This window comes from Bombyx mori, chromosome 16 (assembly GCF_030269925.1).
Source record: "Bombyx mori chromosome 16, ASM3026992v2".
NCBI classification, from domain to species: domain Eukaryota; kingdom Metazoa; phylum Arthropoda; class Insecta; order Lepidoptera; family Bombycidae; genus Bombyx; species Bombyx mori.
The window spans coordinates 12982726-13002471 of record NC_085122.1 but is presented as its reverse complement, the minus strand read 5'-3'; the positions used below and the strand labels follow the sequence as shown (position 1 = coordinate 13002471).

The following is a 19746-nucleotide window of genomic DNA, read 5'->3' as shown; positions in this document are numbered from 1 at the left end:
TTATGTAAAATAGCTATTAACATTGTAAATATTTCTCTTTTTAGTTAGGCTGTATTATATTATGTATAGAAAATTCATTAAAATTACTTTTACCGATTTATTAAATGTAAAAAGTAGACCATGGAATTTTAATGAATTGGGCAGCTCGGGATCAGGGTAAGACTTCTGTCTGCCAGTGCATTATTATATGTACGTAATTGGAATTTGGCCAATAACCATAGCTCTTTTTCTTGACAGGAGTTGGAGCAGGAGAAACATCTACTTCGACGGCGTCTGGACACCACCCAGGGAGAATATGAGGCCAGGATTCTGGAACTTCAGAACGACATTAAAGAACTATCGGTCAAGATTGATACGAGAGATACCTCTGTCAAACAGGTAAACGATTATCTTTATTTTTATTTTTTATTGCTTAGATGGGTGAACGAGCTCACAGCCCACCTGGTGTTAAGTGGTTACTGGAGCCCATAAACATCCACAACGTAAATGCGCCACCCACCTTGAGATATAAGTTCTAAGGTCTCAAGTATCGTTACAACGGCTGCCCCACCCTTCAAACTGAAACGCATTACTGCTTCACGGCAGAAATAGGCAGGGTGGTGGTACCTACCCGCGCGGACTCACAAAACTGGCCTTACCACCAGTAAAAATCTATACTAATATATAAATCTACAGTGGTTTTTACGGATGTTCCGTTATAACTACTGAACCATGCATCCGATTGACTTGAAACTTGGTATTCATGTAGAAAATACATGTACTTAATACATAGGCTAATATTTATATGAGTGTTGGACTCCCTACACCAGCTGCGGAGGCGTTAAGAATTTTTGTGGGGATGAGAAATAATAATGTTAATTTTAAATGCCCAGCGAAGCGGACGGGTACAGCTAGTGTTATATGAATTGAATTCATTTTGTCAATCCATCGCGAAGTTATCATGTGTTTCAGTTTGAGGGGCAGTACAGTCGGCATAAAACGAAATTGAAAATTCGATCTCATGTTTCAAAGTTTTTTTTTCTGGCTTAGATATGTGGACGAGCTCACAGCCCACCTGGTGTTAAGTGGTTACTGGAGCCCATAGACATCTACAACATAAATGCGCCACACACCTTGAGATATAAGTTCTGATGTCTCAGTATAGTTATAACGGCTGCCCCACCCTTCAAACCGAAACGCATTACTGCTTCACGGCAGAAATAGGCGGGGTGGTTGTACCTACCCGCGCGGACTCACAAGAGGTCCTACCACCAGCAACACCCACCATCTAATCCTATAAAAAATGCAACCTGACCGTCGCAGTTAGTTTCAAATCGACGACTGATGTTCGTTAAGTGAAAATACAATTTAAAATCTATTTTTACGTTAAAACAATAGAGCGTGCGTTTGAACAAATCGTCCAACGTCCTTGACCCTTACCAAAAAAACGTTCTTTGTCTAATATTCGGATGTAATTTGGTAATAGCCACTTCAGCTGGTAAACGACTCAAGGTCTACTGCGGTGGTATTAACGTCGAGGTGTTCCACGTGCAGTGAAATATCATTGAATAGTGTCGGTTTCACTGATAGTGGGTAATGCAGTAGAATTAGGTAACATAGTTCATTTTTTTATTATGTTGCTTAGGTCGGTGGACGAGCTCACACAGCCCACCCGGTGCCAAGTGGTTACTCGAGCCCATAGATATCTACAACGTAAATTCCGCCTATTTCTGCCGTGAAGCAGTAATGCTTTTCGGTTTGAAGGGTGGGGCAGCCGTTGTGACTATACTGAGACCTGAATACTGAGAGATGTATGGAAATGGTAGTGCAAGGTAGAGGGGGAAGAGGTCGATCGAAGTGAATGGATGGAGTGTGTGAGGACGATATGAGAGAGAGAGAGGAGTGAGTGTTGAAATGATGACTGATAGAAGAGAATGGAAGAGAAACTGTGCTGACACCACCTAGTGGGGATAAGGTGGAGAAAAAGAAGAAGTTATTCCTTCATCGTGGAAGTCAATCGTGAACATTTGTTAAGTACGTATTTCATTAGTAAAATTGGTATCCGCCTGCGGTAGTCATATTATCGTAACCCTAACGTAGCGGCAGTTACTGATCACAATCTCGGATACCATAAAAGCAAATAAACGTGTCCAAATTTTTTGCCTCGTTGTAATCCTATTTAGTTTCGCATTGCCGAACCCCGGGCTCACGTTTTCGATGACTGGTTCGTATTGCAACGTGATCGAATTTAAGCACCTCTCCTAATCTCATTAATGGGGCTTTATTCGACTCACTTTACGGGTGACTCTAGCTATTCAGTGTAAGGGGATCAATGTGGATTACTTGTGAGGGAATTAAATATCGACTAGTTTTTTCATTAAATTCTCAACATCGTGAGAAATGAGTTTTGGGTTTTCTTTATAGTTTAGATTTTTGGGCAGCTCACAGCCCACCTGGTGTTACATGGTTACCGGAGCCCATAGACATCTACAACGTAAATGCCGCCACCCACCTTGAGACATGAGTTGTAAGCTCTCACTTTTAACACTACAACGGCTGCTCCGCCCTTCAAACCGAAACGCATTACTGCTTCACGGCAAAAATAGGCTGAGTGGTGGTACCCATCCGTGCGGACTCACAAGACGTCCTACCGCCAGTAAATCAAACCGGTCCAGCCGTTCTCGAGTTTTAGCGAGACTAACGAACAGCAATTCATTTTTATATATATAGATAGTGGAGTAGAAAAGGTAGAGGGGGAAGAAGTTGACCGAAGAAGACATGGACGGAGTGTGTGAATGACGATATTAGAGAAAGAGAGGAATGAGTGTTAAGATGATAGCTGGTGGAAGAGAATGAAAGAGAAAAATTACCTGTGCCGAACCGACGTAGTGGGATAAGGTGGGGAAAAAGAAGAAATATATTTATTTATTATTATTGTTATATAATATATTTTAGAAAATGTAATCGCTTTGTGATTTGGGCATAAGCAAAAGTGTACAGCCAAAAAGCATAACGTAATAATGAATACAAATCTAATTAACGCTGTAATTGTAACAACAAAAAAAAACATCTTTCATACAAAATAAACATGACCGCTTGTGTCATTATTGTTTAGGTCGATACTGAAATGACGCAATCCCCGGGTAATTTATAGGGAGTTTCCATTTAATAACCTAAACTAAGGCTTTTGAGGGTCAATTAGTAAATTAGAGGCGCACCTTTCAGGCTCTGACGTGTATATACCGCTTGAGAAGCCTAGCTCAAAATTTCATTAAATTATATAAGCACAATTGCTATTTCATGTTTACTTAGCTAATTCAGCACTAGTTGGATGTAGGTAAATACAGGTGAACCTACGTCAGCGCAAAAGTGGCCTAAGCTTCCCATAGTTAGTATGGACGCAATCAGATTTGAATTTTCATGAATTTGAATTTGAGTAAGCAAAAAAAACAATACGCGCAAAAATAATGTTTACAAAGCTATCTGTTATCTATGGGTGAAACTATGGATAGGCCGGTTTTGCATCAAATTTTTTTATATTTTAAACTAGCTGACCCGGCAGATTTCGTAGTGCCTCAATCGATAAATAAAAGATAAAAGGAATCCGTCCGATGGGGGACACATCAAAGAACAAATAAAATTGTTATTTTTATTTAATTCCGAACATTTTCATATTTATCTACCTGTATTCTGTGTATGTAATTCTGTTATGTAATCTGTATAATTAATTGAATTCAAAGCTTCGTGCGTCTTTTTACTGTTTAAATGATGCCTGATATTTCGGATAAGACTGGTCACATTGATGTCGTTTTTACTGAGGCAATATTTCTACTTGATTCGTTATTTTGGTTACGTGGTATTGTCATTTTGAATTGGTCTAACGAAAGCTAATTAAACGGTGTCTGCTTTTGCTAGAATACAAAAATAGATTAACACATATATAAAATACTAATACATTTCTTTCGGTTCGCGGATTTCTTCATGATGTACTGAAGTATCTACACATCGAACACGGATCAATGATTCGTCCAGTACTTATGTCTGTGCAGCACATTTTTAATATGGGCATCAACCTAGCGAAAAGTACTGCAGTCTATGCGTTATGATAATCGCCTTATCGTTGCCGCCGCTGATTACTCTCCGAATCCTAATCACGCAGGAGCCAGTCACCGTCAACGCCTTAGACATGTCCTTACGGATCCATCGGATCCAATAACCTTTGCATTAGACGCCTTCAGCTCTGACACTAGGAGCAGGCTTAGGGACCCCGGTAACCGTACTCGTCGAACTCGACAAAGAGTTTGACGTGCAACCTAACCCATGAATCAGCTCGCTGAGTTTCTCGCCGGATCTTCCCAGCGGGTCGCGATTCCGATCCGGTAGTAGATTCATTCGCGAAACAGCTGCTCTTGAGTTGTTAAGTCTCCTTCGGAGGTGCTCGGACAGCTGTTAGCAAATCCCACCCCTTCTGGCTGAGCCTTTGCTCGCCCACCTGTCCTGGTGAAACTGGAAAGGCCTCCGGGCCACCAGTAATTCTTCAATCCTAAAAAAAACCCACCTGTGCTGGTGAAACTGGAAAGGTCTCCGGGCTACCAATAATCCTTCAATCCTAAAAAAAAAGAAAACATTTTTAATCCCGGTGAATTTGTGATAATAGAATCTTAGCCTCCCAAGTAATACAAAAGGAAATGGAGACACAATTTCAAACACCACACTTCCATTCGCCTTGTAAAGCCAAGGTCAAAAAACCCTTTCCGTTCCAACGTACCCAAACTTAAGTGTTTTACGACAGGATGCGGTGATGACGATCAACGCGTGACCATATCCACGGTAATTATCATTCCGCGCCTAATGACCTGATACTGAAGCTTCGTATAACTTGGTAGGATAAAAACAAGCAAGTAACCAATCTTTTTTTTTATTGCTTAGATGGGTGGACGAGCTCACAGCCCACCTGGTGCTAAGTGGTTACTGGAGCCTATAGACATCTACATCTCTCGGTCGGCAGGCTATCCGAAGCCCGCCTAGATAGTGCCGGTTAGTTCTATCCCACGGAATACCCCACTCGCTCAGAACCAGCGTGGGTTGAGGAATACGTGACTGATGCCTGAATCTCGCTTACATTTTTCAAGATAAGCTTTCATTTATACAAGTTCCGAACAAAATTCGGACCGTCGATCGATGAAGCAATTTCACCCGCTCGGTGGAAGATCTTTTCATTCGTCTTTATCTTCCAAAACATCGGTCGAGATTTATTTAGCTTGCTATATTTTGCGTGCGTTTTAGTTTCCGAATCGCTGTTGGGTTATTAACTGTATGTCTTTGGACGCTATTAAGAAAATGATTACTAAGTAAATAAATAATAATGAAAGGTAATACAAAAATAAGCATTCAGTCTTTTAACCCTATGATTTCTCTTACCACTCCGCAGAGTCACCTCTTATTTCTTTTTCCAAATACAATCAGGGCTAACATTAGTTGCTTGAACTTTGTTTCAACGTAGCATGTTATCGTAGAAAAATCTCGGGTTTGAAAATACCACATTTAAGATGTAATAATAAGTGTTCCGTGCATTCAAATTTATTTTCTGCACTAATAACAGAATGCATAGTTACGAGTGTTCATTTTTAATTTATTCAACAAACTAGTTTAATGATTATATTTTTCTTGTATACACGGGTCATTTTGCCAATTAAAAAACTTACCTTAGCGTTTAAAAAAAACAGAGTATACTCTGATTAACCCATAACATAGTCGGAAGCATTCCGATAGAGGCACCCGTCACGTGCGGACGTGCCCATCGACCACTCGATCGCCCGGTCTTTGTTCGCCCGGCTTTTGTTAGCCCGGCCATTGTTCGCGCGGCCTGTGTTCGTGGTACATCTGCCGACTAAGTGCTCTTCCTGGAAGTTTTTATTTGTTTTGTTTCCTTTGTTGTTTCTGTGTTCGTGGTACATCTGCCGACAAACTGTTTTCCTGGAAGTGGTTAATTGTTCTGTTTCTTTTTGTTATTTCCGTTTTGTTGTGTTTTTTCTTTGTCCTGTAGTAATCGTGCCGCATCGCCACCTGTGTTCAATAGAACCGCTCAGGTCCGAGAAGTTGGGGCCTCGCCGCAAGGCGAGTGTTTTCAAGACCCGGGGCCGCCCCACCTGGGCACTCAGCGATCATGGACGCTGTATTCGCGGAATTCCTCCGACTTCGCCACCCACAGCTCGCTTCAGAGTTTCTGGCCTTCAAGGCCGATCACATCGCGAGCCCTCTCGTGGACTCCGCCAAGCTCGCTGCTCCTGCGTCGCCTGTACCTGCGTGCAAAGCTTCTGCATCGAGCACCGCAGCCTCCGTCGTGCCTGCCGTTCCCGCGTCGCCTATACTGGCGAGTAAAACTGCTGCGTCGTCCGCCGTGGCCACCGTTCCAGCAGCGCGATCATCCGCAGCCTCCGTCGTGCCCTCCAAAACACCTGCTCGTAGGTCACCTGCGCCCGCCTCCTCCTCGTCCTCCGACTCTGACTCGGAGATGGAGGTCGACCTCGCTCCCGCCTCATCGACGGATGGATTCACCCTGGTACAAAAGGGTAAGAAGCGTGCCGCGGAGTCTCGAGCTCCCGCGGCCGCTAAAATTAGCAAAGCCGCGAACGCGTCGCGCCCCCGCCCTCAGACTCCCGTTGCACCTCCAGCCCGTGCCACTCCGTCGCCGCGTCCGGTGGCACAAAATAAAACCCAGACCCCTCCCCCGGTAATCCTTCAAGAGAAGGCAGCTTGGGATCGAGTTTCCCTGGCCCTTAAGGCCAAAAATATCAACTTTACGAATGCCCGTAACCTCGCGAACGGCATTCAAATTAAGGTTCGAACACCCGACGACCATAGGGCCCTCTCTTCTTACCTCCGTAAGGAGCGTATAAGTTTCCACACGTATACGCTCCAGGATGAGCGCGAACTCCGTGTCGTCATACGTGGCATCCCTAAAGAGTTGGATGCCGAGCTAGTCAAGGCCGACCTTCTCGAACAAGGCCTACCGGTTAACTCCGTACACCGCATGCACACAGGTCGCGGAAGGGAGCCATATAACATGGTTCTCGTCGCCCTCCAGCCTACCCCCGAGGGTAAGCAAATATTCAACATCCGAACGGTCTGTAGCCTTTCCGGAATCGCCGTCGAAACCCCACACAAGAAAGGCACACCTAGCCAGTGCCATAACTGCCAATTATACGGGCATTCTTCCCGTAACTGTCACGCGCGCCCCCGATGCGTCAAGTGTTTAGGAGATCACGCCACGGCCCTCTGCACTCGCGATCAAAAAACCGCGACGGAACCGCCTAGCTGCGTCCTGTGTCGTACACAGGGTCACCCCGCAAATTACCGCGGATGCCCCCGAGCCCCGAAAATAAATCGCCGCGTCGCCCGCCAAAACCGCCTCCGAGCTTCCGGCCCAGACATCAAAGCCTCGGCACCCTCTGTGTCGCAGGCTAAGCCAGCGTTCGTTCCGGCGCCGGTGCCCAGTGTCTCGGCTTGGGCGAAACCGCTGCCGTACACGAACACGGTTACAACTCCCTCCTCCGCGATTCGTCCCGCCCCCGCAACTCGTCCCTCTCCCGCGACTTGCCCTCCGACCGCGTCCGACAATCTCGCTTTAGCGATCGACTTCTTTCAGTCGATCAACTTTGAGCGCGTTAACGCTTTGGGCGACGCCATTCGCGCTGCCTCCACTGCACAACACTTTATCGCCGTTGTGCAAGAATACGCCGACGTATACGCGTCATTAAATACGTACGTCCTCCCCTCACTCCGCCGGTAATCAATGGCGTATATAAGTAGAATAAAGCCCCTATCCGTAACGATAGGATTTTTTAACGCTTACGGTCTCGCAAATCAACGTGATCAGGTTTCTGACTTTTTGCGTGACCATCAAATTGATATCTTTTTAGTGCAGGAGACCCTACTTAAGCCCGCGCGCCGTGACCCTAAAATCGCGAACTATAACATGGTCAGGAACGACAGGCTCTCTGCTCGTGGTGGTGGTACCGTCATTTACTATAGAAGAGCCCTGCATTGCGTCCCGCTCGATCCTCCCGCGCTCGCTAATATCGAAGCATCAGTGTGCCGAATCTCACTGACGGGACACGCGCCGATCGTTATCGCGTCCGTTTATCTTCCACCGGATAAGATCGTTCTAAGCAGTGATGTCGAGGCGCTGCTCGGTATGGGGAGCTCTGTCATTCTGGCGGGCGACCTAAATTGTAAACACATCAGGTGGAACTCACACACTACAACCCCGAATGGCAGGCGGCTTGACGCGTTAGTCGATGATCTCGCCTTCGATATCGTCGCTCCGCTAACCCCGACTCACTACCCGCTAAATATCGCGCATCGTCCGGATATACTCGACATAGCGTTATTAAAAAACGTAACTCTGCGCTTACACTCGATCGAAGTAGTTTCAGAGTTAGATTCAGACCACCGTCCCGTCGTTATGAAGCTCGGTCGCGCTCCCGATTCCGTTCCCGTCACGAGGACTGTGGTGGATTGGCACACGCTGGGCAACAGCCTGGCTGAATCTGATCCACCATCGCTCCCGTTTAACCCGGACTCTATCCCGTCTCCTCAGGATACCGCTGAAGCCATAGACATCTTAACGTCACACATCACCTCGACATTAGATAGATCATCGAAACAAGTTGTAGCGGAGGACTTCCTTCACCGCTTCAAATTGTCCGACGATATTAGGGAACTCCTTAGAGCTAAGAACGCCTCGATACGCGCCTACGACAGGTATCCTACCGCGGAAAATCGTATTCGAATGCGTGCCCTACAACGCGACGTAAAGTCTCGCATCGCCGAAGTCCGAGATGCCAGATGGTCTGATTTCTTAGAAGGACTCGCGCCCTCCCAAAGGTCTTACTACCGCTTAGCCCGTACTCTCAAATCGGATACGGTAGTAACTATGCCCCCCCTCGTAGGCCCCTCAGGCCGACTCGCGGCGTTTGATGATGACGAAAAAGCAGAGTTGCTGGCCGATACATTGCAAACCCAGTGCACGCCCAGCACTCAATCCGTGGACCCTGTTCATGTAGAATTAGTAGACAGTGAGGTAGAACGCAGAGCCTCCTTGGCACCCTCGGATGCGTTACCACCCGTCACCCCGATGGAAGTTAAAGACTTGATCAAAGACCTACGTCCTCGCAAGGCTCCCGGTTCCGACGGTATATCCAACCGCGTTATTAAACTTCTACCCGTCCAACTCATCGTGATGTTGGCATCTATTTTCAATGCCGCTATGGCGAACTGTATCTTTCCCGCGGTGTGGAAAGAAGCGGACGTTATCGGCATACATAAACCCGGTAAACCAAAAAATCATCCGACGAGCTACCGCCCGATTAGCCTCCTCATGTCTCTAGGCAAACTGTATGAGCGTCTGCTCTACAAACGCCTCAGAGACTTCGTCTCATCCAAGGGCATTCTCATCGATGAACAATTCGGATTCCGTACAAATCACTCATGCGTTCAACAGGTGCACCGCCTCACGGAGCACATTCTTGTGGGGCTTAATCGACCAAAACCGTTATACACGGGAGCTCTCTTCTTCGACGTCGCAAAAGCGTTCGACAAAGTCTGGCACAACGGTTTGATTTTCAAACTATTCAACATGGGTGTGCCGGATAGTCTCGTGCTCATCATACGGGACTTCTTGTCGAACCGCTCTTTTCGATATCGAGTCGAGGGAACCCGCTCCTCCCCACGACCTCTCACAGCTGGAGTCCCGCAAGGCTCTGTCCTTTCACCCCTCCTATTTAGCTTATTCGTTAACGATATTCCCCGGTCGCCGCCGACCCATTTAGCTTTATTCGCCGACGACACGACTGTTTACTATTCCAGTAGAAACAAGTCCCTAATCGCGAAGAAGCTTCAGAGCGCAGCCCTAGCCCTAGGACAGTGGTTCCGAAAATGGCGCATAGACATCAACCCAGCGAAAAGTACTGCGGTGCTATTTCAGAGGGGAAGCTCCACACGGATTTCCTCCCGGATTAGGAGGAGGAATCTCACACCCCCGATTACTCTCTTTAGTCAATCCATACCCTGGGCCAGGAAGGTCAAGTACCTGGGCGTTACCCTGGATGCATCGATGACATTCCGCCCGCATATAAAATCAGTCCGTGACCGTGCCGCGTTTATTCTCGGTAGACTCTACCCCATGATCTGTAAGCGGAGTAAAATGTCCCTTCGGAACAAGGTGACACTTTACAAAACTTGCATAAGGCCCGTCATGACTTACGCGAGTGTGGTGTTCGCTCACGCGGCCCGCACACACATAGACACCCTTCAATCTCTACAATCCCGCTTTTGCAGGTTAGCCGTCGGAGCTCCGTGGTTCGTGAGGAACGTTGACCTACACGACGACCTGGGCCTCGAATCTATACAGAAATACATGAAGTCAGCGTCGGAACGGTACTTCGATAAGGCTATGCGTCATGATAATCGCCTTATCGTAGCCGCCGCTGACTACTCCCCGAATCCTGATCATGCAGGAGCCAGTCACCGTCGACGCCCTAGACACGTCCTTACGGATCCATCAGATCTAATAACCTTTGCACTAGACGCCTTCAGCTCTAGGAGCAGGCTTAGGGACCTCGGTAACCGTACTCGTCGAACTCGACAAAGAGTTCGCCGTGCAACCTAACCCATGAATCAGCTCGCTGAGTTTCTCGCCGGATCTTCTCAGCGGGTCGCGATTCCGATCCGGTAGTAGATTCATTCGCGAAGCAGCTACTCTTGAGTTGTTAGGTCTCCTTCGGAGGCGCTCGGGCAGCTGTTAGCAAATCCCACCCCTCCTGGCTGAGCCTTTGCTCGCCCACCTGTCCTGGTGAAACTGGAAAGGCCTCCGGGCCACCAGTAATCCTTCAATCATAAAAAAAAAAAATAAAAAAAAAAAAAAAAAAACATAGTCGGAAATGCAAATCAATAGAGTGGAATACATTTTAAATATTAAAAATGACATGTCTGTTATAAGCAAATCTTTTTCTTATATTCATGTGAGTACGATCAAAGGTCTTAGGTGTCTCATGTGAGATCTACAAAAACATATTTAATCAATTAACTATGAACAATCAAAATAGTCCAACAACGAGTCAATGCCTTATTCCGAGCGACCGTGTTGCAAGTCGTCACGGCACCTGATGTCCTTCCAAAACGCTCTTAGAAAAAAAACTATTTCGTAAACTGATTCTATTCGAATTTGGACCTAAAATCTAAAGGCTTAGAGTGTAAATATAAATAGCGCCGACATTGTTTCGTCCATTAACACAATTAACCACGCTTGCTTGTTTTGATCGCTATGTGATTGTATGAATAAAATAAATATTTGATAGATTACGTTCGAAGTCCGGTCATGTACTTTTTACTTAATTTTACCTACTTTTTACTGGTGGTAGGACGTCTTGTGAGTCCGCGCGGGTAGGTACCTCCAACCTGCCTATTTCTGCCGTGAAGCTGTAATGCGTTTCGGTTCGAAAGGTGAAGCAGCCGTTGTATTGTAAAAACGGAGGCTTTAGAACTCACATCTCAAGTTAGGTGGCGGCATTTACTTTGTAGATATCTATGGGTCCGGTAACCAGTTAACACCAGTTGGGCTGTGAGCTAATCCATCTAAGCAATAAAAAAAATGTAATCGTCCTTGTCCTTACGCGGTTTTCGATTTTTCTGAAGAACGTCGTCCCGTAAAGTTTCTTTTTTTCCTCACCTATTCGCTGGTAGCCTAAGGGGATAGTTCAACTACGCCGTGACTGGGTAGGTGAGTTCACGAGGCTCAATCTGAGAGAATATGCCAACACCGGCCCTAGCTAGAGCAGTGCTTATCTACCACCGCATTAGAAACGCGACCCACTGAGAAGATCTGGCGAGAAACTCAGTGGGTTAAGTCTGTTCGTTACGGATCACCACATAATAGCCGGTCTACACTTATCGATGATGAATACTGATGAAGTACTTAGTCTGTTCATCACCAACACTAATCAAGATTTATCTTACCGATATGCTCTGTACGTGTGTGACTTTTTGTTCCCCAATAAACTTTTACACTTTCTAATGTTTTTTAATTTCTATATTCTATAATAAATTAAACAATTATCTACCTGCACATGAAGATATTAACATTAGACAGACAGATATAATGAAAATGTAGTAGATATTAATTTGCAAATCACAAACAGACAAATTACTTCCTATGATTACAGACACACAATTAGCTTTATTTGTATTTGATATACCTGTTTAATTCGATGACAAATCATAGGTAAACACTAAAACTTACTTTATTTATATGTACGGTGTGATAGAAGATGGTTTCTTAATCTTGCATTCTTTCGTTATCTTTTCAAAAGCGATAAGATATGGCGGTGAAATTATTTCACAACCACACCTCCTTGAGTTGCGCATTCCTCATGTCTGAGGGTCGTGACCATCTTCTCCCATTATCTTTGTCTGGATGATTTTTCGCCATCTTCCTCTCTTCTTGGCGGTGTTTATGGCCTCTCATATATTCTTGATTAAAATTAACCATGAATTCCAGATTATTTCGCCTTTAGATTATTCGACAACTATGGGTCTTATATGACCCATAGTAAAATACCCTAATAAATTCAGCACAAATTAGGCAGCAGCTTGGCTGTGTCCCTGGTTTTGCTGACGTCCATGAGCGACAGTAACCACTCACCATCAGGCAGGCCTAATGTCCGCCTACAAAGGCAAAAAAACACCCTAATAATTGAATAATGTTTGTCACCAGAGAGATGAAGAAAAAGCTAGTCTGATAGCTGAACTTACAGCGCAGAATTCTCGCCTCACGGTCCAGTTGAAGGAGTCATCAGCCACAGAAGCTCAACTGCTGGCCCAGCTGGAAGCCTTAAAAGATCAATGTTCCATGAGGAAGACGGATCTACAGGTAGGTCGAGAATTAACCAACCAACCTTGATAGACAAATATTTACTTACATATGAATGTTACTTAATATGACGACAACAATATTGCTTTGTGCACGATGAATTTTAAAAGAATAAGACGGAATTAATCAATTCATGATTAATTAAAAAAATACTCCTTATCTTCTGTTATAGTTCAGTCTTTTGACTTGCCCTTCAATTATAATTTTACGTTGTAGCCTCAAGGCAACCAGTAGGCCTTCAATTAGTAGCAACAAGCCCATAATCTATAATAGGAATCAAGGATTTAACCAATAAAAAATAGTTGGCGTTGATTATTTGTTTCCATTCTCTACTTTCGGACGTCGATTATCCGATTGCGAGCACTTATTGTCATATCCAAATACAGCCATGGTTCAGCAAATAGACAATCACTTATTTAGCGATAGATTATAATACATAACTGAATTTGTAAGGACATCAAAAAGAAACATTTCGTTTGATTTTTATTCAGGATCACGTCCAAAGTCTACAGTCTTTGAAATCTGAACTGGCGTTGGTCACTGACAAAAAGACAGACCTGGAACGAAGGCTTACTGGATCGCTGAAGAACAAGGAGAACTTGATGCAGCAGCTTGATGAAGCTAACGACAGAATCGCGGCCTTGGAGAGGCAATTGAAAGAACAGGTGAGAGATTTTAGTCTATATATTCCCAAGTTGGTGAAATATTTTATCCTAATAGATATAACTTGGCAATAGATTTATTTGGTGTCTTTGAGAGATGGTATGTTTATGTTTTAAAAACCCATTATACAAACTTCGTCCCACTCCACAGTAAAATAAAAATCAAGTAAAGATATTATGATTGGCTTAAAGCTTGCTATTGATCTAAGTTTTTTTAGCATGATATGTCATGAATAATTAGTATAGGTATTTATTGTAGGCTTGGGATAGAAATCTCAAGACGATACTACTAGTATGGATGGTTCATAGAGATGTTGACTAGTGTCATTGGTTTGATACATGATCAATAATTGATAAAAACTATTAAAATGAATGTTATTGGTAGAATTCGGCTCACACGTGCGTTTTTAGCGTATTACTTATGTCTGCCGCGAAACATTCGTGATAATAAAAGATAGTGTTCATGCATCTGCCGTGTTGAGGATGTCGATCCTTGGAATTATTGTATCTGTATTAAATTTTCGCCACCAATAGAACTACCGTGCTGTGTGTGGCGCAAGGAACCTCTGCGTTTTCAATTGGTCCAGAATATTGTTCCTTGACCCCATTATCCTAAAAAACGGCACCATTTTGCTTAAAAAGACTCATCTTTTAATTTCACTGAAGTGAAAGTGAGTTCTTAAGTCCGTAAAAATTAATAGAAATTTCAAGTGCGGAAAATCTTCATGCGGATAACTTAGGCTGTTTTCAGACTACACTATACTATAGTGCCACATAGTATAGCATAGTAAGTAAGCCGTATACTAAGCCAATAATATATAGTACAGTACAGTGTGAACGTGTCAATAAAAATGTATGGTGCGCGATATTGTTGTGCTATGAACTATATACTATATGCTATTATATTATGGCGTAGTCTGAAAGCAACTTTATGCTTTAATATGTCTAGGGGAATTCAATTACTCATTAAGTTACTCGTTAACTCCTCCGTAGGTCTCGTTATGATAAAATGAAAAATGTTTCTTTTAATGTTAAATGTTAGATTTTTATGTTAAATTATATGATCGCAAATTACAGATAAAAATCTTTAATAGGTATTGAAATTTACAATTTAAGAAGCTAAGGTCCAGAATATCTTCCAGCGTCTATTTTAATATCTTAAATAACTTGTAGATTATGCGTTAGATAAACCATAATTATTTTCAGCTGCTATTACTACATTTTTAACATTTAACTAGCATACTTATTTTACGAAATACATTTTAAAATTCGTGAAATAAAAATCAATAGCAGCATTATTGCATAAAACATCCATTACATTACAAAAGATATGTTCGGTGATGTGATCAAACGTTCACATCAATCTTGTGAAATGATTGATTCGTTCATTGATCCATTTTACATATAGTTTTAATGTATAATTGCTTTGATCTTTATTTTGCTGAACATAGAGGCGAGTCTGGTGGTGGATTATTGTCGGAATCAGATGTGAAGTGGAAATCTGAGTTGTTTTATAATAATGAGTGTGTGTGTGTGTGTGTGTGTGAGAAAGAGAGAGAGAGAGAAAGAGAAAGAGAGAGAGAGAGAAAGAGAGAGAGAGAGAGAAGAGATAATAATTATACTTTATTGTACATCCAAACAAAATTAACATTAAAAAAACAGTCAAGTAATGCCTCTCATGGAACCGAAATGATTGCGTCGAGATAGGGGCCCGGCCCTCAAATTATCTGGTAACAATTATTCACGAACGAATTCCATCCGTTCGATTTCATGTCTCAAGATGGGTCTTCGTGTCTCAACAGATGTCTATGGGCTACGATAACTGCACCTAAACTGGCCTAAGAGCCTTTACACGTGTCATACCTTTCTCTGGTACTTTGTGTAATTTCCGCCGATTCGACCCAAGAACAATGGACGGTAATTAAAAATTAATCTCGACTTGAAGGTTGTGTTATTGTGAAATAAAGTTCTCAGTTACAATACATTAAGGCGCGACCAGATAGGAGGGATTCGCCAAATGGCGAAAATGCACTTGAGGCCGCGGAACTTAGTATTCGCTAAACAATACAGATTCAAGGATAGGTACCATCATCCTGCTCAGTTCTGTTGCGAATCAGTCCTGTGTTTCAATTTGGAGGTAGTGAGAGACCACCGCGATAGACGATTTGACCAACATTGACCTCCACGGTGAAGGAATAACATCGTGTAATAAAAATCAAACCCGCAAAATTATAATTTGCGTAATTACTGGTGGTAGGACGTCTTGTGAGTCCGCACGGGTAGGTACCACCACCCGGCCTGTTTGTTTTTATTTTTTTTTTGCTTAGATTGGTGGTCGAGCTCACAGCCCACCTGGTGTTAAGTGGTTACTGGAGCCCATAGACATCTACAACGTAAATGCGCCACTCACCCCCAGATACAAGTTCTAGGGTCTCAAGTATAGTTACAACGGCTACCCCACCCTTCAATCCGAAACGCATTACTGCTTCACGGCAGAAATAGGTGTGCCGTAAATATTTCCATATGAGTGGCGGCATTTACGTTGTAGATGTCTATGGGCTCTGGTAACCACTTAATATCAGATGGGCTGTGAGCTAGTCCAGCCATCTAGCAATAAAAAAAAAAATTTGGCTTCGGATGTCTCAAGGTTGGTGATACCTTTTACGTGGTGTCCAAAGCTTCGGTATCCACTAACTAAGGTGGGAGATAAACTTTACATTTTGACTTGTTCTAAAAAAACTAAAAAATCCGGCTTAGATTTTATGAGTATTCACTTTTTAACATGGGAATTCACCAGCGAAACAAAATATCCGACTCCTTCTAGTCGCGATTCTGCGAATGTTTTTGGAAACGGCGTATTCTGCGTATGTGGACTCGCCTTTAGGCATCGTTCATGATACAAATGTTCAATAATGATGCTTCTTTGTGAGATAATAGACCAATCTTCCGTTCTAGTTTGAAGGGTACTCTGTCATCTAATACACAATTTATTTTAATACAATATATATTTTAATTTAATACAATACATCAAACTTGCAACATTGAATGAACCCTTTACGTAACAATAAAAAAAACATTAGCGCTCGCTGGAATAAAATTATAATTTTTTTAAAACTATAACTATCTGAAACACAATGTAGAATTTCTGACTTCATTTAAAAACGATGTCGTAATATAACTGCATTTTTCTATTGACTAGAGTCTCTTTGGAAATTTAAGATAGTGTACAGAACAAAATCTTATGCTAATTTTATTTTGGCTGTATTTCACACTTGTTGCAACTCAGGAATAGGGATACCAGCAATTTGGAACTCCTTGTGGTGACCGGTAAAATCGAGGGGAAAAGGCCTAGGGGTAGAGGTCCCAAACGATGGTCGGACCAAACAGCGGAGGAACTTAAAATACCTGTCAGCGACGCACTCCACCAAGCTACAGAACGGGATCGATGGAGACAGCTGGTTGACGGAATCGGAGGGAGACACGATCCTCAGCAATGAGGGACCGATTGAAGAGAGAGAGAGAGCAACTGAGGAAATGTTATCAGCTGTAGATCTGCCGACATGATCCAAGATTTCGTTATGATAATTGGGCAGTATGCCATCATGGGTTTACTATTTCAAAATAACTACAGATAATTTCTGATTACACATACTTTACGGTTGCTGTAAAACACTGTTATTTAAGATTCCGAAACCTCTGTTAAGACGCTGTGAAATATTTAGAGTTTGATCTATGAGATACGGCTGTGAAACTATTGTGGTTTACTCCTTTCTCCTAGTAAATGTGTAGAAACACAATTTATCAATTATTTCCTATGAGTGTTCTAAGGAAAAAAGGAATTGCAAAAATGTTATCTAGAAAATAGGAAAATTAATAATGTAATCTTAAGTGTATTAATTTAAGGAGAAGGTTTAATGGGTTATAAAGTTCTTGATAAAGTCACTTAGGTTTGATCAAATGACAGATTTAAAATGTGGACATCTACAACGTAAATGCGCCACTCACCTTGAGATATAAGTTCTAAGGTCTCAGTATAGTTACAACGGCTGCCCCGTCCTTCAAACCGAAACGCATTGCTGCTTCACGGCAAAAATAGGCAGGGTGGTGGTACCTACCCGCGCGGACTCACAAGAGGTCCTACCACCAGTACTATAAGCATTCCGTTACTAAATCCCTCTTAAATTACAGTTGCATTATTTTACGTCCACAGGAGCAACTGTATCGGAACACGTTGAAAGACTTGGAGCGTCTCCAACGCTCTCACGACACGTTGGCTGAACGGGTCGGAGCACCAGACCCGATAGACTCATCGGACACGGCCAGATCCCTGCACGCGGAGATGGAGACCGAGCCCGACGACCAGGACGACAGCTGGTTGAGGTCTGAAGCGGTGCAAGTCTACAAGCAGCTGAGGTCCTTGGCCTTGCAGCTGAATACTGGACATGATGACGATTCAGGTATTGTAAACCGTTTTTTTAATACAGCGCATCCTCCGTGCGTCGTGTTCCTCAGTGCTGAGGATCGTGACTTTTACGGAATACATACGTAAAGGTTTTCTTGGGAAAATTGCTAGTGGTGGGTTCACGCATCCTTCCACGGCAGAATTTCAGAGGTGATTTAGTTCCTCTGGGCTACTGAAGCCCTAGTTCGGGTTAGTTGACCGCCGCCCGTTGCTCGGCGTTATATTTTAACGGCCGGGTAGGTGGCATACCGACGCCAACCCTCCTCTTTTCTCATCCTTGGGCTTGGGACCGGCAATGGCAGAGTTAAAACAGTGCATAAAAACGTATATTAATTCACTACTCCATTTTAATCGGTCATCATAGCTTGCAGGTACCGTAACGTGAATACTGCTTTACATCTCAGGATATATAGTCTCAATTGCGTTAATATTACGGTTTATTGTTTTTTCGATTATGTATTATCATAACTTTGGGGAGTCGGGGATCACGTCGGGGTCACCAGTTTGGGGAAGCTTAACGACAGAGGGAAGATCTTCCACCGAGCGGGTGATATTGCTCGGTAGACCGACGGTCCGAATGTTGTTGTTTGGAACTTGTATATATGCGCTTTATCTTGAAAATGTCGTAAGCGAGATTCAGGCATCTGTCAATTATCTTGCGTTGTATGATGGCTACCCGCCACATAACTATATACCGTATTTTTTTTAACGGAAATGCATTTATGTATCTAATGGATTTATGAAAGAAATCACTCTTAGCGATAAGACTTTTGCATTGCATTTTTTTTATTGTTTCGATGTACGGTAACAGTACGAGCTTATGTGCACACAACTGGCTTCCCGATCGTAATGCACATTTGGATGCTATGCTGGTTTGCTGTGGGACGACTGTTGATGACTTGTTTTTAACTGCGAGAGTGCCGGAACTGTGGTAGTCGAAGTTCTTGACGAAGTGTGAAGGCTGCAATTGTTCCGTTGCAGGTCACAAGTTTGGGAGGTTTAACGACTAAGGGAAGATCTTAGGTTGAGCCAATGAAATCCCTCAGTAGACAAATTGTCCGAATGTTATTGTTCGGAACTTGGATACATGCAAGCTTATCTTGAAAACGTCGTAAGCCAGTTTCAGGCATCTGTCAATTATCATGTGTTGTATGATAGCTACCGCATGGTTCCTAAGGAATGTGGATCTCCATGATGACGACGATAAACAGTCGAGGTCGCCTGTATCCTCCCTATCCATTAAAGGTGCTTTTAGGTACCTCAAGCACCAGTCACCGTCCTCGCCGAACCCGTCGGTTGCAACGAAGGGCTCGACGGGTAAATTAGCCCATAGACACAGCCCACTGAATTTCTCGCCGGATCTTCTTAGTGGGTCGATCCGGTGGTAGATTCTGCGAAACACTGCTCTTGCTAGAGCCAGTGCTAGCAACACTTCCGGTTGAACCCCGAGAGCTCTCTTACACGCTAAGGTGAAGCTGAACTAGCCTCTCAAGGCTATCTACATAGGTAAAAGAAAATAGCTACCGCCACTCACATTCCAAACCACCATCTAAAATAGAAAGTTTCAAAGCACTGACATATACATAATTTTCACCCTAAAACTTTTCGACCTCCATACGCCGAGAACATAACCTCGAAATCTAGTTTGGGCGCGTCACGCGAACGCGATCGATTCCCCGGCCGGCCTCGTTCGAAATGAACATTATAAAACT

General features: G+C 43.5%; 1 protein-coding gene across 1 annotated transcript in view; it reads left to right on the top strand.

Annotated features, from left to right (window-relative positions):
* Window positions 1-19746, top strand: part of LOC101738291 (bicaudal D-related protein homolog) — a 111048-nt gene that overhangs the window by 74012 nt on the left and 17290 nt on the right. Inside the window, exons 2-5 of the mRNA XM_038016571.2 lie at window positions 238-378; window positions 12755-12910; window positions 13402-13575; window positions 17783-18029. Coding sequence (XP_037872499.1) covers window positions 238-378; window positions 12755-12910; window positions 13402-13575; window positions 17783-18029 — 718 coding nt within the window. The remainder of the gene's footprint in view (window positions 1-237; window positions 379-12754; window positions 12911-13401; window positions 13576-17782; window positions 18030-19746) is intronic.